This window comes from Molossus molossus, unplaced genomic scaffold (genome assembly GCF_014108415.1).
Source record: "Molossus molossus isolate mMolMol1 unplaced genomic scaffold, mMolMol1.p scaffold_m16_p_12, whole genome shotgun sequence".
Lineage (NCBI taxonomy): Eukaryota > Metazoa > Chordata > Mammalia > Chiroptera > Molossidae > Molossus > Molossus molossus.
In genome coordinates, this window is record NW_023425347.1 from 96,413,659 (window position 1) to 96,435,549 (window position 21,891).

Consider the following 21,891-nt stretch of genomic DNA (forward strand, 5'->3'; position numbering starts at 1 on the left):
CCCTCTCCACCCCCTCCCCAGGCTCCTGCAAACTCTTCATCTGTGGAGCCCCTGGCTCAGAGCCAGAGGCTCAGGCTTTTGATCCGCAGAAGGCATGGAGACTCCGTGTACCTTTGGGGAAAGGCTGGGGCCAGCGTTGTGGTTTTAGAATCTGAGCCCCTGCCAATGCTCGCCAGGGCCAGGGGCCAGGGCAGGGGCTGTGGGGGCCTGTTGCCCAACAGCTGTTCCCTGGTTATTTTAGTCCAGCTTATCAATTCCAGGGTATTTGGACCAAAATAGTCAGCAGTTTGGTGGCTCTGTGGCGACCTCTCCTTAGAAAAGTGTCTTAAATAAAGGGTGGGAGGAGTTGTTTGGTTTAGGGGACAGTGAAGAAGGACATCTTGTGTCTGAAGCAAAAGTGACCACCTTGCTGTCCTTTCGGCCTCAACACTTCCCTGACCTTGTTCCCTCTGCCACCAAAGCTGCAATGGGGGGTGGGGGGGGCAGTGAAAGGTAAGAGATCATTTTATAACTTGGTTTCTTGACTCCACTGTCCTCCCCCATAGCTGGTGACATACATATGACTTATCCCATTTTACGGATGGGGCGCAGGGGACCAGAGAGGTGGAGGCAATGGTATTGAGGCCGCACAACGTGGACCAGGCCTCCCGACCCCAGGCCAAAGCGCCCGTGGGCTGGGCCTGCGCTGCCCAGCAGCAGATCCGTGCAGGGCGCTGCCAGTTCCTGACATGCTCCAACCAACATGGCAAGCGCTGACTGGCCTGGGACTTCCTTCGGGCCACAGCGGGGGTCCTGGCAGCTACCAGCCTCAGCGACCCCGCCAGCCTCACTGAAATTCGGGGGTGGGGAGAAGACCAGCCATCCCACTGGCACCCTGCCATGGGCAGCCCTGGGCGCCGCCCCGAGAGCCTGCCGGGATTGCCCCGGGCGCAGAGCCACAGTGACCCAGGTTGCGCTCCCTTTGGCAACGGGGGTGGTGCGCAGGGAGCGTGCTTTGGCACACGGCGGGCGTGTGGGTACCGGACACAGGGCCCTGAGAACCTCCCGGGTGCGGGATGTGCTCGGTAACCGGACTTGGTCGTCGGGTGCTCCCGGCCGAGTGCGCACGACAGATCTTATTACTGGATCCTGGAAGTATGTTGTTGGGGTGGGACCGCATTTGGCAACCGCCACTTGGCCACCCTTATCGAGCCCGTCTCTCCCCTGGAATTTAACAGCGGGTTAACTTCCTGTCCTGGTAAATCCTTCGCGAGTTCCCCGCCTCTCCCTCCGGCTCTCCCCGCTGGGTCCCCTCTACCCCGGGCTCCCCTAGTCCGCCCGCGCTGCGTTCCCTCACCCCTGCGCGCCTGGGCGCACGCCCTCCCCGCCCCGGCCGCCTTCCGGCTCCCAGCGCCGGGCGCCGGGCGCCGGGCTCCGCGCGCAGCCCCGCGCCCGGGCTCGTGCCGAGAGCTGCGCCCGCGCTGCCGAGGCTGGCGCGGGTCCCCGGCCATGCGCCTCCGCACCGCCCCCCGCGCCCCTGCGGGCGCCGCCGCCGCGCTCGGGCTCTGCAGCCTCCTGCTGCTGCTCGGGCCCGGGCACGCGTGCCCCGCGGGCTGCGCCTGCACTGACCCGCACACCGTGGACTGCCGCGACCGCGGGCTGCCCAGCGTGCCCGACCCCTTCCCCCTGGACGTGCGCAAGCTGCTGGTGGCCGGCAACTGCATCCAGCGCATCCCCGAGGACTTCTTCATCTTCTACGGCGACCTGATCTACCTGGACTTCAGGAACAACTCGCTGCGCTCGCTGGAGGAGGGCACGTTCAGCGGCTCGGCCAAGCTCGCCTTCCTGGACCTCAGCTACAACAACCTGACCCAGCTGGGCGCCGGCGCCTTCCGTTCAGCCGGGAGGCTGGTTAGACTGAGCCTGGCCAACAACCACCTGGCGGGCGTGCACGAGGCCGCCTTCGAGACCCTGGAGTCGCTGCAGGTGCTGGAACTCAACGACAACAACCTGCGCAGCCTCAAGGTGGCCGCCCTGGCCGCGCTGCCCGCGCTGCGCACCCTGCGCCTGGACGGGAACCCCTGGCTCTGCGACTGCGAGTTTGCGCACCTCTTCGCCTGGATCCAGGAGAACGCGTCCAAGCTGCCCAAGGGTAGGCCTGGCGGCCGGGGCCGAGCTGGGGGAGGGGGAGGGGCAGGGAGCGGCCGCCACAGCCCCGGAGGCGAAGGCCTCGGGTGGAGCCTGGAAGCGGTTTGGGTGCTCCTGGCGGCTGCCCTGGATGCGACTTGCTCCCCCGTGTAACCTGCGCACTTTCCTAGCCTGAACTTTTCCCGGGACTCTGGAAAAGGGGGGCGGGGAAAGGGGGGCGGGGTGGGAGGGACACATCTGCGTTCTCCGGAGTTTCCGAGCCCCGATGCTATACTTCCCCGGCTTTCTACAACAACCCACTTTTCAAAGTTAGGGGCCTGCCATTTCTCCCTCACCCTGGGTCCTAGTACCGGTGGGTTATTTAACAACCACTTCCACGGAATTCGCCCTCCCGTGTAGGGAACAGCTGAGCCCAGTGTCACTCACTCTCGCTACCCTGAACGTGGAGAGAGAGCCAGCCGGGTCTAAGAACCCCCCAGCAGCCTCCAGGGCCTGGGCAAGTCAGGTGGCAGTTTCTTAGCTCCCAGCTTGCTCCTCTGTCCGAAGAGGGTGAGGATATTCCTGGTGAGGAATCATGGCAGCTCCTAAGAGCCGGTGATGCGGTGAAGATTTGTAGTTCTGTGGCTTAGCTCCGTGTGAAACTGCTGAACAGAAATGTGGGCTGAGCCCTGTCCAGTTTGGTTCAGTGAGTAGAGCACTGGCCTGTGGACCGGAGGGTCATGGGTTCGATTCCCACTCAATGTCATGTACCCGGGTTACAGGTTCAATCCCTGGCCCTGGTCAGGGTCATGTGGGAGGCAACCAATCAATGTGACACATGGATGCTTCTCTCTCTCTCTCTCTCCCCTCTTCCCCCCTCAGTCCCTTCCATTCTAAAAATCAATGGGAAAATATCCTCAGGTGAGGGTTAACAACGAAAAATGAGGGCTGGTGTACCTTCAGCTTCCTTGTGCACTTTTCCCGTGGTGACATGGAGGTGCAAACCCAGCTGCACAAAGGGACGTGGGGCACAGCAGTTAAGGAGGAAGCAAAGTCCGAGCTGAGAAGGAGAGGACGTCAGCATCCGGAGGGATGACCCTGGACAGGGAGCAGCACAGTGTCCTCCCCTCGGGGACCCCAGCCTTCCACTAGTGAGCGTGGGACCCGGCAGCAGCTTCCAGACTTCCTGCACCTTGTCCCCGAGGCTTTGGCAGAGCTGTGTGGCACATCATCAAAGGTGACAAAATGTCGACTTAGCTTCCGTAGATCCTTCTTTCCATATACTGAGAATTCAGGAGGCCGCTCATCAGTGCCCTGGATTCCTGTGCTCACTTATGCATCCCGTAGTTGACCAAGCACAAACCCCAGGCAGGGCCAGTCACTCCTCGGCAGATGCTGGCCCTTTAAGCCAAGCTGGCTCTCACATAAACAAGTCGCCAAAAGATCTGACCTGCAAGTTCATTCACCGGCCTGGCTCCTCGGGCCTTCCCCACCACAAGTCGCCCTGCAGATAGGAGGACCCCTCTGTGGAGGGGCTGTGCCTCAGGTCTGATGGCGCCTGACTGTGGGTTCAGCCTCTGTGCAGCATGGGTGACTGTGACCTTCAACAGGCCGCCCATCCTGTCTGGCCCCAGTGTGCTCGCCCCCGAAGTACTTTGGTGACCTCTGAGGTCTCCACAGAGCCCTTGATTTGGAGTCTGAAGAATAGCCTTGAGTCCTGGCTTCAAAGCCGGTGACTGCCCTGGCCAGTTTGGCTCAGCAGTTAGAGTGTCGGTCTGTGGCACAAAGAGTCACGAGTTCGAGTCTGGTCAAGGGCATGTACCTCAGTGGTGTTTTGGTCTCGGCCCTGGTTGGGGTTGTGCGGGAGGCAACCAGTTGATGTGTCCCTTTCACATTGATGTCTCTCTCTCTCTCTCTCTCTTTCTCTCTCCTTTCCTCCAACTCTATCTGGAAAAATAAATGGAAAACTATCCTTGGGTGAGGATTTGAAAAAAAAACACACAAAACAAAGAAAACACTGGTGACTCTGGGTGGGTGGGTCACTTAACGTTTTGGTGCCTCATCGTCCCCCTGTGTGAAATTGGCACACAGACTGTTGTCTAGTTGTCTGACCTGGTGATTGTTTTTTTTTTAATCCTCACCCTAGGATATTTTTCCATTTTATCTTCAGATAGAGTGGGAGGGAGGGAGAGAGAGAAACATTGATGTGAAAGGGACATATCGACTGGTTGCCTCCTGCATGAACCCAACCAGGGCCAGGGACCGAACCGAAACCGAGGTATGAACCCTTGACCAGAACTGAGTTCGGGACTCCTTGGTCCATGGGCCAATGCTCTAACGGCTGAGCCAAATAAGCCAGGGCTGACCTGGTGACTTTCAGGATCAAGACCAGATATGTGGGTGGGAAGAAAGAGCAGTATGAATGTAAACTGTCATTTCTCTCAGATGTATGATCCCAGGCAAGTCCCTGACCTCCCCGAGCCTCAGTTTCCCTGCCTCCACCCTCCTGCTGCAGTAACAACCCCACAGTGTTTGCTGTGACATCTGAAGGAGATCCACTCTGTCAGGTTGAAGTCACGCTTAGCGCAGGGAAGGGGCTCAATACTCTCAGGTGTCCCCCTGTCTCCTCCCCTGCAAATGCTCCGGGTGAAGTGGCCCAGAGCCAGGACTCTGGCACGGAGCTGCTGGGTTCAAATCCTGCCTCCGCTTATTACTGGGGTGTGATCGTCAGTACCCCAGTTTCCTCATCTGTAAAAGGAGGCTGATACTAGTACCCACGTCATAGGGTTGTTGAGAGGATTAAAACGCTATGGTGACAGTAAGGACAGTGTCTGACACATAGTAAATGCGAATACGCTTTAGTGCAGCGCTATTCTCCTGTTTTAACCAGAAGGCCCACAGAGTGATGGGAGGGACTTGCCCAGAATACATGGAGGGTTAGAAACAACTTGGGACCAGGCCAGTTTGGCTCAGCGGTTAGAGCGTCGGCCCATGGACCAGAAAGTCCCGGGTTCGGTTCCCGCTAAGGGCACGTACCTCGGTTGCAGATTGTCCCCGGCCCTGGATGGGGATCGTGCCTGTGGCAACCACTCAGTGTGTCTCTTTCGTATCATGTTTCTCTCTCTCTTTCTCTCTCGCTCCTTCCTTTCTATCTAAAGATAAATGCTAAAAATGTCTGTGGGTGAGGACAACTTGAGTACACAGGACATCTGACGCCCAGCTCCTGCACGTCCTCCGCTCAGCTCTGGCCCGAGGAAACCAGGGTCCCGGGGTGCGAGCTCCTGGCCTTTCTAGAGAGGAGCCCTGGCGGATCAGGGCAGGGAATTCAAAGAAAGGAGCAAAGGGGATCCTGTCCTCAGTGACTCCCCCTCTCGGGCCCTGAGGCCAGGGGAAGACAGGCTACTAGTGAGAGAAATGGTAACTGGCAAGAAGTGGGCTGTCTCTCTTCCTCAGAGGTACGTGGGGGTGTTCCCAGAGGAAGCAACCCACACCACACCCTAAGCTAACCCTAACCCTAACCCTAACCCTAACCCTAACCCTAACCCACACCATACCCCTAACCCTAACCCTAACCCTAATCCTAACCCTAACCCTAACCCTAACCCAACCACAGCCTAAGTCTAACCCTAACCCACACCACAACCTTCACCCTAACCCTAACCCTAACCCATACCACACTCTAAGCCTAAACCTAACCAAAGGAAGCAACCCACACCGCGCCATAACCCTAACCCTAACCCTAACCCTAACCCTATCCCTAACCCTGACCCTAACCCTAACCCTAACCCTAATCAAAAGGAAGCAACCCACACCACACCATAACCCTAACCCTAACCCAAATTCTAACCCTAACTGTAATCCTAACCCTAACCCTAACTCTAACCCTAACCCAACCCCAACCCTAACCCCGACCCTGACCCTGTCCCTGACCCTGACCCTGACCCTGACCTGTATCTCAGGAAGGGCTCCTGTGGGTCCCTGGAGGAGGCAGAACAGCTGAAATACCTCTTTCACTTCCCTTTCCAGCCCCAGCCATGTGGCCCCCAGATCTAGGGAAGCGAAGGGAACTAATTCCATGCCCGGCGACCTCGACGTGCAGCTGCAGGAAGGGAGGCCGAGAGGAGCAGGAAAGGGGCAAAATGAAACAGGTCCCCAGGCCATGCCTGGGGTCTGCCAACTCTGGCCCCTGCTTGGAGAAGCTTTACTGTGGAGCCTGAAGCAGCCATTTCGGGGCTCGGCCCCTGCGGGCCAGACCCTGCCACGGGGTCCTCTCGAGGAAGGGGTGTCATGGCACGCAGGGTGCTCACCAGTGACATCACTGGCCTGCCTGCCGGGCCAACTCCCAGCTTTGTGGGGGTCCCTGCCCCCATCTCCTAGCAACCCCACTTTCCTCTTCTGACGTCAGACACTTTGAGAGCCTGGTTGGGTCGGAAGAGCGGGGACTTGTTGTCCTACTGCCGGAGAGACAAAAGCTGATGCTGCCTGGAGGTCACCGGGTCCTTTCTCTCAAGTGACTCCAAGGTGACCCGGTTTCTTTTTCTTTAAAATGGAAATCAGTTTTATTTTCCCAAGTATAAAATAAAGGCTCCAGCCCTGGCTGGTTTGGCTCAGCAGTTAGAGTGTCAGCCTGCAAACCGAAGAGTTGTGGGTTCGATTCCCTGTCAAGGTCACGTACCTTGGTTGCAGGTTTGATCCCAGGCTCCAGTCGGAGTTGTGCAGGAGGCAACCAATCAATGTGTCTCTCGTACTCGACATTCTCTCTCTCTCTCTCTCTCTCTCTCTCTCTCTCTCCCCCCCCCCCCCCCACCCTCCCACTCCATCTAAAAATCAATAGAAAAATATCCTCAGGGAGGACTAAAAAGTAATCATAATAACAGGCTCTATATAGTCTTGGGAACGGTAGAAAAGTGTCATAAAGAAATGACGCCCTGGCCGGTTTGGCTCAGCAGTTAGAGCATCGGCCCACGAACTGGAGAGTCCCAGGTTCGGTTCCCACTAAGGGCACGTACCTCGGTTGCAGTTTGTCCCCGGCCCCTGTTGGGGTCATGTGGGTGGCAGCCACTTGATGTGTCTCTCTCACGTCGATGTTTCTCTCTTTCTCTCCCTCCCGTTCTATCTGAAGATAAGTGCAAGAATGTCCTCGGGTGAGGATAAAAAAATAGAAATGAAAAGTACCCAGAATCCCACTATTAAAGTTTTTCTATATTTAATTCACTTTTATTCCTATGCATGTCCATATTTTTTAAAGAAGCTGTTACTTTATTATACATCTTATTACTGATTTTGTGTCTCTTGAGTTGTGAGAGTTTCCTATCTTAAGTTCTTTGAAAACTTAACTTTTAATGGCCATGCAATAGGTCACTTTATTGCTATATTCACTGAACCGTCTCCTGTTGTTAGAAACGAGGGTTGTTGCCTTTTATTATTTTGTCTACGGACAAGCTGACCGGAACACCCTCATACCTGCAGAGTTTGTGGGAACTCCCAGCAATTTCTCTGGGGTGGATTTTTTTGAGGTGGGAACGCAGGGTGAAGTCTATGCTCATCTTAAACCTCTGGATACGTTTTCGCCCAAATTGCACCTCAGACAGGGGGCACTGTTGGCAAATAGAGTACCTATGTCACCTCACCTTTCCCAGTTTTATGTACTATTCCTTTTAAACATTTGACTGGCAGAATAATGCTGTCTCCTTATTGCTTTAATCTGCATCGCATACTTGATCCCCAGCTGAGTGAACGCTTCGTGTTTATCGCCTGAGTTATGTTCCTGGCAGGGGTCCACTGAGGTCTCACTCCTGCCTCGGACAGGCCGGTACATGTCCTGTGTGCCACCGGCCTCTGCATTTTTAATTCGCCTCTTAATTAGAGTTGAGTCCCCGGGTGTCGCCTTTCTCACAATGACTTGTGTCCAGGGCCAGGTGTCAGCACCACGGTCTGGAGTCCCGCCGGACAGTCCGCTGCACGCCTGAGTGAGGCAGCCTCGCTCTGGCTTGTTTGCTCCCTGGAGAGCCTGCTCCCCGAGTCCTGCTGTTCTGTCCCAGAAAATGGCACATTCGTCATGTTACTCTGTCACCGTGACCTTAGTGCTGGGCAACAAGGGACAGCGGACCTTCCTTCTGGCCCGTCTCAGACAGGCTGGGCACACAGCTGGGGATTTGCTCTGGGGAGGCCAGGACCACTGCTAGCTGGGTGGCCACTTGCCAGCCGACCCAGACACCCACTGGGGAAGTTCTAAGATGACCGGTATCTGAGCGAGCCCCTGTGGTGTCATGGGGGTGGGCTTTGTGGACAGGCACAATATCCTCTCAGATGGGCTACAGGACTTGGGGCAAGTCACACAGCTTCTCTGAGCCCCCATCTCTCCATCTAAAAAGTATCCCACATTTATACACCCATGTTCAGTAGCCAAAGGTGGAAGCCACCCGTTGATGGATGAATGGATGAGCAAAATGTGGTCCATCCGTGCTGTGTAGAATCAATCAGCCTGTCAAAGAGGGTAATTCTGATACATGCTGCAGCCTGCATGAACCTTGAGGACTGTGCTGAGCGAAATGAGCTGGTCACAAAGGGACAAGTACCATTGATTCCACCTGTCTGTGCCACCTTAGAGCCGTCAGGTTCACGGAGACAGAAGGCGGCATGGGGGTGCCAGGGCCCAGCGAGGGGAGAAGTGGGGAGTTGGTGTTTAATGGGGAGAGAGTTCCCGTTTTATTTTTTTTATCCTCACCTGAGGACATTTTTCCACTTTTTTGTTCAGGTAGTGTGGGAGGGAGAGAGAGGAAGAGAGAGAGAAAGAAACATCGACATGAAAGGGACACATCGAGTGGCTGCCACCCGCACGACTAACCAGGGCCGGGGACAAACTGCAACCGAGATATGCCCCCTTAGTGGGAACCGAACCTGGGTCTCTCTGGACCTCAGGCCCGACGCTCCAACCACTGAGCCAAACCGGCCAGGGCCAGAGTGTCCGTTTTATAAGGTGAACGTTGCTCTGGAGACAGAGGTGGTGATGGTCTCACAACAGTGTGAATGTACTTAAGGCCATTGTACTGCACACTTAAAATGGCTGAGATGGCAGATTTCATGTTATGTTATTTATGTTGTGGTCTTTTTTCTTTTCTTTATTGATTTTAGAGAGAGAAAAAGGGAGAGGGAGAGAGAGGTAGAAACGTCGATGAGCAAGAACATTGATTGGCCGCCTCCCGCATGCCCCCCACTGGGGATCGGGCCCACAACCTGGGCATGTGTCCTGACTGGGAATCGAACCAGCAACCTCTTGGTTCCTGGATCGACACTCAGCCACTGAGCCACACCGGCCGGGCATGTTGTGTTCTTTTACTACAATTAAAAGAATGTTTTTAATAGGAGTAGAAAAAGAATTGCCTTCCAGCAGGGCTTCTGGCCCCGGCACTACTGACATTATGGACTGACTAGTTCTTTGCCTTGGAGGCCGTCCTGTGTCCTGTAGGATGTTAGCAGCATCCCTGCCTTCTACCCACTGGGTGACGACCGAAACTATCTCCAGACATCACCCAGTGCTCGCCGGGGCACAATCCCTGGGGTTGAGAACCACCCTCTAAATGGCTGTAGAGAAGGAGGAGTAAATGCAACGATAATGGCACAGTGCTTGTCACAGTTCCTGGTACATAGTAGGAGTTTCCATAAATAGTACTTCCCTGTGGAATCATGATCAGCAATGTCATGGGGGGGCACTAACACATACCCTTCTTCTCACCCCCGAGATGTTCACGTTGCTTCTTCCAGCTGGCCAGTGAGCCCATCATTAGAGATTAACTTGGGACTCGGGGTGCTCAGGAGGGCAGGTCCAGAGGGAGCTACAGTGGGTGTCTCTGAGCACCCCGAGGTAGCATGGAGCATCGGTCACCATGATCCCTGGGCGGTTCCACACTCCCAGGGCCAGTCTCCGGTTTCCTCACACTGGCTGTGCCAGATGACTCTCTCTGACCAGATCATCAATAGTAATTAGACACAGGTTGGTATCGCTGGCACACAGCCCAGGACCCAAAGCATAGCAAACATCTGTTATTGATCATTGAGGTGGTGGCAGTGGTGGTGGTAGAAATGGTGGAGGTTGGCATCATGGTGGACGTGGAGGAGGTGGGCATCATGGAGGTGATGGTGGACATGGTGGAGGTGGGCATCATGGTAGTGATTGTGGACATGGTGGAATTGGGCATCATGGTGGTGATGGTGGGCATGGTAAACAGTGAACAGTGATGCTCAAGATGCTGGCAGTGATGGTGATGTTGGTGGCGACAGTGGAAAACACATGCATATCCAGAGAGTGAAAACGGAAGCCCTCAGGGATCATCTCTGCTCGTTTCCTAGCGGGAGGACAGGCTGGGGAAACTGCACTGGAGGTCCGCTGATTTTCCGTGCTTGTGCACGTGACCCATGTCGGTGTCCTGAGGCTTGGGGTGAGAGTGGGGCTGGAGTGGAGGCAGCAGCCACGAGTCACAACCCTGGTGCAGGACTCGCTCTCCTGCCCTCTACAGACACTCTCTGTGGAGCCGGGACCAATCAGGAGCCCTTGACCCGAAGCTGCTGGTGCCTCTTCCTCTGGTGGGATCAGCTGATCACTCCATCAGGAGCAGTGTCTGCGGCTGAGCCGGGGAGGGCGCCTGGGGCTGTTCCCCTGCTCGGCAGTCGATATTTAATGAAAGTGATGGTGGGGAACAAAGGTCAGCACTATCAGCAATTAGAGCTGCTGTTCCCTGGCACCGCCCCCCAGAAGCGGGAACAAGCCCTGCATGCCTGGGATGCCCCCTTGCACAGTCTTCCTCTGCAGCACGGGCCGTGGTACCCACGACTTTTCTAGGTGCTCGTGGTCAACGGAGAACCTGGTGCCCGAAAAGAGCACTTAACAGGGAGACCCGGGTTCCATCCAGACTCTCCGTGACCTTAGACAAGTTGCCTAACCTCTCTGGGCCTCTCATCTGTAAAATCTAGGGGCGCTGGTGGCAGGGGTGGAACTAACACGTCAGAGGTGCCCTGGGATCTATGATGCTGTGACGTCAGGAAGCCCGGGCCTCACCGGCCCAGGTGGGGCCCTCGCTCCAGTGGGCAGAGAGCGGCAGGACCGATGCCCAGGGGTCCCTGGGGAACCTTTGTGTTGGTCCTTTCTCCAGGGTGTGGGAGGGGGAGCCCCCCTTGCAGGGAGGTGTAGCCCCAGCGGTGAATTGGGTGAAGATCGGCCACTCTGTCTCCAACATCTCTGGTCACTAGGGCCTCTCCCGCCTGGGCAGACAGCGCACAGAAGGCTGCTCCAAAGGGCCCAGGCGCACACCAGACCACATGCGCTCTCTTGGGGCGGCAGATGGGTGCAGATAAATGACCAATATGCCCGTTCACAGCGCAGACTGGTGGGCTGGGGGACACTGCCGGCCTCTCAATCTTCAACTGGGGGGACTGCGTCTTGGGAAATGGTTAAGGCTGTGCACACGAACGCTCCTCGCAGCTTTGCTCCCCGGTAAGACAACACCTGGACACATCCCGGGGTTGGGTCAGTCAGTCCCAGCTCATCTACACCATCACATACCCTGTCGCCGTGACCACAGATGCGATCATTCTGCCGGCTGCGTGGAAAGATGTTCCTGGTGTGGTCACCAGCAGAAGGGTGGAGTCTGCGTCTACCTGGAGGATGTGTGGACACGTCCGCACAGAGAAATCTAGAATGGCGTATGTGTCAGACATGCATCTGGGAGTCCTTTTATCCTCATTCTTATTTCTGTTGTTTTACCGTGTACAAGGGCTTTGTGTACAGGGTAGGTTTACAGGTGTTCAGGTGGAAAATAATGCAGAAAATCATGAATAACAATGCAAAAACAAACCGTGTGCTTCGCGTACACACAACTGTAAAGCTACTTTTGTCCACCCCTGTGGTAAGTGGAATTAGGAAAACAAAAATATAATTTTAATGACCAAAAGCTTAGCGAGGCCGCTCCCCAAGGCCAGATCAGGGGAAAGGCCCTGGGAGAGCCTTTGGCGCAGGCCTGGGTGTTGACAAGCGATGAAAGATTCATCTCGATCGACTGTCCACTGTCACCTTCTATTTCGGGAGAATGGCAGCTCAGGTGTCAGCTGCTGGGGAGGAGTCATCAGTTGAGGGGACAGAGCCTGGAGGGGTGGCAGCAGGCGGGGTACTGAGCCATCCTGCACAGGGAAGGTGGCCTGTCTTCCTGAGTGTGCTCTGGCGGAAAAGGAAGAGGTGACTATGAAGGCCGGGGGCGGTGGGCCCGTGTGCAGAGGCCCAAATGAGCTGGAGGCCACCTTGTCTTGGTGGAGGGAGATGTGGGTTGAAGGAAGACCTGTAACAGGATGAAAGGAAGGGACTCAGCTCCCCCTTAGGGCTCCTATTCCCGGAGTCCTCCTCTCAGGAGAGGAGGTGAGCTGGACTGAGGCCTCCCCACTCAGGACCCGGAGCCACCCGCGCGTGGTTTGGTAGGACAGCTGTCAGAGGGGGGTGATTTGTGGCTGTGGGACAGAGGCTGACACGACAGGTGTCCGGCCCAACCTTGGACATTGTTTTCCTACAGTCCATTGCTTGGGCCTCTTGAGGATCAGAAGCAGCAGCCAACTGTGGCTACGTGAGCAAGGAAGGGACGTCAGGTACCTCACACCGCGAAGAGACGGCGGAGGGAAGGCTCAGAACAGACTGAGGGAGCTCTGGGGTCTAGAAAGCAGGGAGCAATCGGTCATTTCTCTGGGGCGGGGCTGGGGGGCTGAGTGGGCCCTGGCCACCTTTTTGATAAATCCGCTCAAGACTCAGTATACCCAGGACAGAGGGCCTCCGGCCCAGTGTGGGTGATGTGCTGACCCCTGGCCAGGGAAAGGCTGTGCATTTTAACACAGTGGCACCAAGATGTACCCAAAGGGTAAGAGGTGATTGCCCAGAATGAAATCTGGGAGAAGCTTCCAAATAAGGAGAAATGGAGGGAAGAAGCCAAGGTGAACCAGTGACCATTACGCAGGAGACACCTGTAGCGGGTTGAATTGTATCCGCCAGAAAGACACGTCCCCGTCCCAACCCCTGGAACCCGAGAGGATGACTTGATATTTGGAAAGAGACTTGCGGATGTGATAATTAAGGTTCTCGAGATGAGATTATTCAGGATTTAGGGTGGGTCTTAACTCCAGTGACAGGTGTCCTTATAAGAGGGGCATGGCAGACAAAGGCAGAGGGACACTTGAAGGACAGAGGCAGAGATTAGAGAGGTGCTACCAGACACCAAAGAACTGGAGCCGCAGAGCCTGCAGGCGACAAGGAGGCGTCCCCGCCAGAACCCTCAGAGGGAGCCTGGCCTTGCCGACCCTGTCAGTCAGATTCTGGTTCTCAGGACTGAGAGGAGAGGCACAGTGAGCCACCAGTGTGTGCTACTGAGTCACGACAGCCCTGAGAAACAAAAGCAGCACCCAAACGCTTTAGAACCACTTTCAGCCCGGGTTCGCTCAGCAGTTAGAGCGTTGGCCTGTAGACCAAAGAGTCGCAAGTTCAGTTCCGGTCAAGGGCATATACCTTGGTTGCAGTTTGGTCCCCGGCCCTGGTCAGGGATGTGCAGGAGAAAATCAATAGATGTGTCTCTCTCACGTCGATGTTTCTCTCCCCCCACCCCCCACCACCACTCTCTCTATAGATAAATGGAAAAATATCTTCAGGTGAGGATTAAACAAAAAATAGCATGACCTTTCATGTTCTGGGCGTGGGCCACCTTTGGAGCGAGCATGGGCTCCCAACCAGGTTTACAGGTTTACTGCGCAGCTTTGGCGTTAGTATGACTGTTGGGTCTCAGGACCCCGCAGTCACGTGCGCAAGCATTTTTAAGGCAATGGGGTGGGGAATGGCCAATGGTACAGGCTGTGCAGTTAGACTGCCTGACTCCTAACCCTGGCTCCACCGTTTCTTAGCTGGACCGCTGTAAGCATGTCATGTAACTGTTTCGTTTCTGTACCTGCAAACTGGGGTCGTTGTCTTCTTTTGGCCTTCTGAGTTGTATAATCTCTTGTGATTACTCAAACCTCCTTGTAGCACAAAAGTAGCCCTAGATAATGTGTAAACCAATGGTCTGGTGTGTTCTAATAGGACTTACGGACATAAACCTGTGGGAGGGGGAAGGCAGGGGCCCTTGGTCCTGGAGCTATAGTTTATGGATCTCTAGTCTTGAGGAATAAGGAAGCAAGCCCCAGGCCCTTGTCCAAGTGCAATGGAGATTACGGAATAGGATGCGCTGCCCAAATTACGGAATAGGTTGGCACTGCCGGAATGTGGGCAGGACCAGCAGCCTTTGTCCTTTGCAAAATGAGAACATGAGGGCATTGTGCTGAGTTTTTCTTAAAATCAAATGTATTTATCCCTGTTTAATGTTACCCTGCCCTTCTTAGCTTTAATGGCATACAGATGTTCTCTCTTATATAAAACAATGATGTGTGTGTGTCTTTAATGTCCTAACCGGGCAGGTGATAAACTGTAGCCCTATGTCCATCCGCCCTATTTCTTATTTTTTAGTTCTTACCCACTGTGTCAAATCCAAAAGCCTGAGGACCACAGCTTTAGACTCTGGCTAGAGATCTTAGTATGGGCGGTGGTCTTTTCCTCAGCTTCTGCCCCTGCTTTTCAGTCCCCGGCTGCCTGGGGGACAGGCGACAAGCTCACTGCCCCAGGGGGTTTGCAAGCTCAAACGCTTGCACAGGGGCTGCCCAGGTGCCACAAACGAGTGAGCAGGCCCACAGCAGTGTCCTGTCTCGTTACCTGACAAGTGTCTCCATGTGTCAACGTCGCCTCATCTCCTGATTTAAATGCTGGGTTTTTTTTAGATTCTTAAAATAAAAGACCACCACCTCCGTGATGACAAGCAGAGATATTGTGCAGCTTCACCGTGGCGCCCGGCTGCCAGTGTTGTTAGTCTCAATCCAGATCAAGTCCCAGCAGTGACCTCCAGCTCCCCATGAGGCTGTCCGTCCACGCTGCCTTTCAGCTCATCCAGAGCCTTCCCGACAAGGGCCGCCAGGGGCTATGCTGACAGCTGGGGCTTTCCAGTCTGCCGAGGTCAAGGCCTGGGCCCAGGAGGGTTTCTAGAGAGTTCCAGGGCACCCTTCTAAGAGACACTCTGCCTGGAGGGAACTTGTTCTGTGGTATCAGGCGGGGCTGGTGCAGCCTTGGGTCTCCCTACCCTGCCTGGCCCCAGAGACTGGGTGGGACAGGGTGGTGGCTGGGGTCAGCCTCGTCTTGTCATTTCCTGGACAAGTCATTTGACAGCTCAGTTTGGTCATCTGTAAAATGGGGGTAATTACAGTGGGCCCCTCGTTGAATGGGCATGAGGGTTAAATAGACTAATGGAGGTAAAGCCCTAAGAGTGGCAGCTGACACACACGGGTGCGTGTGTCAGTGTTGGCGTCTGCGCACTAATCTTAACTCAGAGGCGAGGAGGTGGAGGTCAGAGAGCGAGAGAGAACACTCCGGAGCAGGCGAGAGCGACCTCCTCTCTACTCCTCCTCCCTCTGCCCTCGGGCCTGCCCCCAAGGTCTCTGCTCTCCCTCTCAACACCTCTGCGCTGTCCCTGGACCGCTAGTGTAACTGCTCACTTTCTTTCTTAAAATACCATCATTTTGTGCCCTGACTGGTGTGGCTTAGTTGGTTGGGCGTGAGCCTGTGCACCTAAAGGTTGCTGGTTCGATTCCTGGTCAGGGCACATGCCAGGTTGCCAGCTCCATCCCTGGTGGGGGCGTGCAGGAGGCAGCCAATCACATCGATGTTTCCCTCTCTCTCTCCCTCTTCCTTCCTCTCTCTAAGGGAAAAAAAAAGGCAATAAAATATCATCATTTCTGCCTGTGTCCTGATGCCCCTCCTATTAGCTTAAGTCTCTCTTCTTTCTTTTCCTCTTTCCCATCCTCCTCCCCTCCCTCCCTCTTCTTCCTCCCTCCCTTCCTTTCTTCCCTCCTTCCTTCCTTTTTTCTTTCTTCTTTTTTTGTATCGAGCATGAAGCCTCATCATAGAGTTGAATGCACGAGCCAGAGGAAGCCGTCCGACAACTGAATGTTGTTTGGTAACTGAGGGTAGACCTGCCTTGGATTTCCCACTTAGATGAGCATTTCAGTCTAGAGCAGGGGGGATTCCGCCTCCCCCACCCCTCTCCTGGGGTCACGAGGCACTGTCTGGAGATATTTTTCATTGTCACAATGGGAGGGACATGCTACTGGCCTCTAGTGAGTAGAGGACAGGGCCAATGATAAACATCCTTCATGCATAGGACAGTCCCCACATCAAAGGGTCATCCAGCCCCAAAGGTCAGTGGTGCCGAGGCTGAGAAATCATGGTCTAAAGTAAGATCCTGCAGGAGAGGAGACGGAACCCCAAAGTCAGATTACCCCAACTCCTGAGTCTGCAGTTGGCCTCGAATGTGTCTTCAGAGCACCCTGGCAGCCATGCCCTGCCCCCTCTGCAGGCCCTGGCTGAGTCTTTGTCCGACTTATTTCCCGGCCTTTGTGAGCGTGGAAAACCCATCAAGCCAGCGCATCTTATCACCACAGCGCCATCGAGCGTGTTCCGGCGTCTCCCGCCCCGGCTGGGCTCGTGTGCGGCTCTTTCCAAACACGCCTGTCTCTTCCAGCCACAGAGAAATGCGGAGTGACATTTTCTAAACATGTCACTTTGTAAAACTGCCAAACCTAATCGCAAGGCACAGAGAACCTTGTCGAGATCAGAACTGACTCGAGGAGCCGGGCGGGCTCGGCAGCTGGAGGGGCTGTGTCGCGGTCGCTTTGCAGGTAACACGGCTCCTTGAAGGAGGACTTGCATAATGTTTCTCCAGGATGACCTCTCCCGGCTTGGAAGGCAGCAAACACTGTCTGGACTTCACAGACTGGGGTTCACACCGCTTGTGGGTGTCCATATTGTGTATCTTCATAACATCTTTGGCGGAGGGGGGGGTGGCTGTTACGAGGTGGCAGGTCGATTGATTTTCCCGTTTTTCCATTGAAGAAAAGTGTCCGCCAGGAAATCCCAGTATAATGCTGTCTTAAAGCTCTCCTGTTCTGTCCAAATGCATTTCCAACGCTCTGAAGAAGTCAGCAAGGGTTTGGCTTTGTCAAGAAAAAGAGACAGCCGAAAAGCGTAGTCAAGTGAAAACAACAAACGTGCAGAGGGGCCGGTCCAGCCGAGTCCTTGGGTGTAGAGGGTAGGCCCTGATCTGGGAGAGGAGGGACCCGGGAGTCTGGTTGCTAGGCAGTGGTTCCCATGGGGAGGAGAGCATCGTGGGTTGGCTATCGACACATAAAAGACGGGCCAGGACAGAGGAAAGGAGGAGGCTCAGCCCCTCTTCCTCCCTCCTCTGTTTCCGAGCTGGAGAAGGAAATATATGCAAATAAAGACCCGAAGGGTAGTTGCAGGTTTGCTGTGCAATTAAGGGGGCCGTTCTTTGCATGGCAGAAACCAGGTCATTAGCGTGGTGTGAAGAAACCATCTTGACTTTCAGATAATGCTGGAGATGAGTTGAGAGTCAGCTTTTGAAATCAAGAAGCCAGGTTTTCCTGAGAGTTGAAAGGAAACCAGAGGTAAGCAGAGATCGAAAGCAGCTGTGCTGCCCTGGCCGGTTTGGCTCAGCAGTTAGAGCGTCAGCCTGAGGTCCGGAGAGACCCGGGTTCGGTTCCCGCTAAGGGCACGTACCTCGGTTGCAGTTTGTCCCCGGCCCTGGTTGGGTCGTGCGGGTGGCAGCCACTCGATGTGTCCCTTTCACGTTGATGTTTCTCTCTCTCTCTTCCTCGCTCTCCCTCCCACTCTATCTGAACAAAAAATGGGAAAAAAGCCCTGGCCAGTTTGGCTCAGCGGTTAGAGCGTCGGCCTGAGGTCCGGAGAGACCCGGGTTCGGTTCCCGCTAAGGGCATGTACTTCGGTTGCAGTTTGTCCCCGGCCCTGGTTGGTCGTGCGGGTGGCAGCCACTCGATGTGTCCCTTCACGTCGATGTTTCTCTTTCTCTCCCTTCCTCTCTCTCCCTCCCACTCTATCTGTACAAAAAAAAAAAAAAAAAAAGGGAAAAAATGTCCTCAGGTGAAGAAAATAAAAAAAAGAAAGCAGTTGTGCTGATTGTCAGAATGGCGTTCCCACATCTCTGCGGAGCTGTGTCGCTGAAGGCAAGCTATAGAAACGCTCCAATTTCCGTTTTCTCATCCATGGTTGGCGTAATAATAGCACCTACCTCAGAAGGCTGTGCGGATTAGGAGTTGATATGTGTGCAGCATTTAGAACAGTGCTTGTATGCGGTAAGCGCAAAGGAGGGTGAGTTCCTACTATGTTGTTTTTCTCTCTTCTTCCAGAGAAGAAGCAGAAGATGTGAGTTCTTTATGCGTTTGAATGTCATGCATTTTTTCTTAATCTCTGAAGTCTGTGAAATCATGGCAGCAGCTTGACTTTGTAGATAGTTTAAGCTGTGTGTTAACTGGGATGTGTAGACTGTGCTTGGTAACAAACCCTACCAGCCCCATCCCACACGTCTGCCCCGCCCTCCACCCACACTCCCAGGCTGGGTGTTACCGGGTCTGGATTAGGGTCTACAGATCCACAACCCTAAAAAAAGTATGTTGCCCTTCCATCAACATCCTGAGTGATTCAAAATCAAAAGAGTACCACGCCTTAGGGAACCCAGTGCATTCTGATGTCTCCCATCATGGTTCCCTGAGGCTTTTTAATTTTTTGTTTTATTCTCACCTAAGGATATGTTTTTATTGATTTTAGAGAAAGAGGAAGGGAGAGGGAGAGAAAGCGAGCAATATCAATGAGAAGGAACATCTATTGGCCGCCTCCTGCATGCCCCCCACTGGGGATTTGGCCCACAACCTGGGCATATGCCCTGACCAGGAATCAAATCAGTGACCTCCTGGTGCGTGGGTTGACACTCAACCACTGAACCACACCAACTGGGCTGTTTTTATTGATTTTAGAGAGAGAGGAAGGGGGTGGGGGAAAAGAGAGAGAAACATCAATGTGCGAGAGAAACATTGATCTGTTGCCTCTCGTGTACACCCAACCAGAGATTGAACCTGCAACCTGGGTATGTGCCCTGACTGAGAATCAAACCTGCGACCTTTCTGTGTACGAGATGATGTTCCAACCAACGGAGTCACACTGAGGCTTTTTAAAAGTCACACTGAGGGCTACCCTGAGGCTTTTTAGAACGCTTAAATCCCATTCCAATCAGCTCCTCTCTTTTGTTTTTGGGGGGCTGCTCCTGCTTTGCATGTTGTGAGCACTCGCCTCGTCCACTTGGAGGCGATTCCACCCTGCAGCCTGACCTGTCTCGCTCTGCCGCCCCCAGGCCTTGCTGAAATCCAGTGCTCGCTGCCGCTGCAGAACAGGCGGGTGTCCCTGCAGGAGCTGTCGGAGGCCAGCTTCAGCGAGTGCAAGTTCAGCCTCTCGCTCACAGACCTGTTCATCATCATCTTCTCGGGCGTGGCCGTGTCCATTGCTGCCATCATCTCCAGCTTCTTCCTGGCCACTGTGGTGCAGTGTTTCCAGAGGTGCACCCCCAACAAAGACGCCGAGGAGGAAGACGAGGAGGAGGACGACTGAGCCACCCCTCCCTCTCCTCGCTGGCCAGAGCCCAAGCTGCTGACTCCCCACCAAAAAGAGAGGGAAATGCTGGAAGCAGAAAAACTGACCACAGGCAGCGCCCAGAGCACAGGGCGGCCCCTGCTCCGTGCCTTGCACCCCAGGTGCGCAGGGTGGGACCTCCGACCTCAGAGCGCCGAGTCCGCAGGGCGAGGAGCCCAGGAAGGCTTTCTGGAGGAGAGGCTGCCTCTCAGCTTGAGGTGTGTGCATGGGGGGACCAGGGCAGCCTTCACCAGCCTCGGGAATATGAGACCGGCCGTTCCCGCCCACCACGATGATTCTGTGACGTCCACCTCTCTGCCCTGCCCTGGCGACCAGGCTGCATCTCCTTCCTGCCAAGAGGCTGCAGCTCAGACCGTCGGGGTTGGGACTCAAGTCCCTCTCCCACGTTTGGCCGACGTGGTGCCGAGGAGAAAGCCAAGAACTGGCCAAAGGGTGTTTGCTGGTCCATTTTGGTGAGCGTGTCGGGGAAACTTATGTGGATGGAACTCAAAACCTGATCCTCATCCTCAGAGGGAGCAACCCAGAGGGGAAGGACAGTCGTTCTGAACTGCCAAGCGACGGCCGCAGCTGAGAGTCTGTGCCCCTGCGGCTGTTTCCCTCCCTGTCCCCACACCGTGCCCCAGCGCGCCCCTCAGCCTTTCTCTGGCTGGCACCGGTCCCCACTTCCAGCCCCAGCACTCACGCCGAAACCTCCCTGGGGGCCAGGCTTCCAGCAAACAGGTGGCATCAGACCCACAAAATGGTAAAATAACGAAACAGGTGAACCCGGACTTGGCCTCAGAAAAGCCGCCTCCGTGGCCTTGGGGCGTGTGACATTTTTTGGCGCAGAGGCGGGACCGGCAGTGTGTTTGGATGTGGTTCAGAGACCGACTGAAGCTGACAGTGTCGGGAGCCCAGCGGGTTAACAAAGGCGACACGTGTTCGCAGCAGTGGACCTCGCTGGCACTGACCCTTAGAGGAGGGGCCCCTGACATGCTCCAGGGACATTCCTGGGCCTCGGGACTCCATTGTTTCATAATACACTGCTTAGGTGTCCTCCTCCACGGAGAGTCAGAGGGTTTGCTAAGCGCCGGGCATTGAATAAGAACGGTCCCTGCTCGCGTGGGCCTCATATGACTACGGGTGGAGCACGGAGCAGACAGGTGAGCAGCACTGATCGCCAGCAGCGTGAGCGCCGTGAAGGCGATGAATGAGGTCTCATGGCACAGCAACTGGTAGGAGCCGCTCACGAGTGGGCAGTTGGGTGTATTAGCCAGGGTTCTCTAGAGAAACAAAACCAACAGGAGATATGTATAGTCTGCCTGTCTGTCCGTCCATCCATCCGTCCATGCATCTGTCCATCCGTCCGTCCATCCGTCTATCCATCCATCCGTCCGTCCATCCATCTGTCCATCCATCCGTCCATCCATCTGTCCATCCATCTGTCCATCCATCCATCCGTCCATCCATCCGTCTGTCCATCCATCCATCCATCCATCCATCCATCCATCCATCCATCTTTCCATCCATCCATCCATCCATCCATCCATCTTTCCATCCATCCATCCATCCATCCGTCCGTCCATCCATCCGTCCATCCATCCGTCTGTCCATCCATCCATCCATCCATCCATCCATCCATCCATCTTTCCGTCCATCCACCCATCCATCTGTCCATCTGTCCATCCATCCATCCATCCATCCATCCATCCATCTTTCCATCCACCCATCCATCCGTCCATCCGTCCATCCATCCGTCCATCCATCCGTCTGTCCATCCGTCCATCCATCCGTCCATCCATCCGTCTGTCCATCCACCCATCCACCCTCCACCCAGGGGGATCACAAGGAATTTGCTTACATGATTATGAAAGCTGAGAAGCCCCATGATCTGCATTTGGTCAGCTGGAGAGCCCAGGGAAGCCAGGGTTTGGTTCCAGTCTGAGTCCAAAGGCCTGACCACCAGGTTAAGTCCAGTGTGAGGGCAGGAGAAGACCCAGGTCAAGCAGTCAGGCAGAGAGAGTGGTCTCCTGCCTCCTACCATTTTGCTCTGTCCGGTCCTCACCAGAGTGGATGAGGCCCACCCACTTTGAGGAGGAGGATCTGCTCTGCCCAGTCTACAGATTCTAATGACACCCTCTGGAGACACCCTCAGACACACCCAGGAGCTGCCAGGATCCGGCCAC

General features: G+C 55.0%; 1 protein-coding gene across 1 annotated transcript; it reads left to right on the forward strand.

Moving 5' to 3' along the window:
• The first annotated feature begins 1,488 nt into the window (after positions 1–1,488).
• On the forward strand, positions 1,489–21,049 carry LRRC38 (leucine rich repeat containing 38). Its single transcript, XM_036256547.1, has 2 exons — positions 1,489–2,131; positions 19,431–21,049. Exons 1-2 carry the CDS (start codon positions 1,489–1,491, stop codon positions 19,682–19,684), a joined length of 897 nt encoding a protein of 298 aa, XP_036112440.1. The 3' UTR covers positions 19,685–21,049.
• The last annotated feature ends 842 nt before the right edge of the window (positions 21,050–21,891 follow it).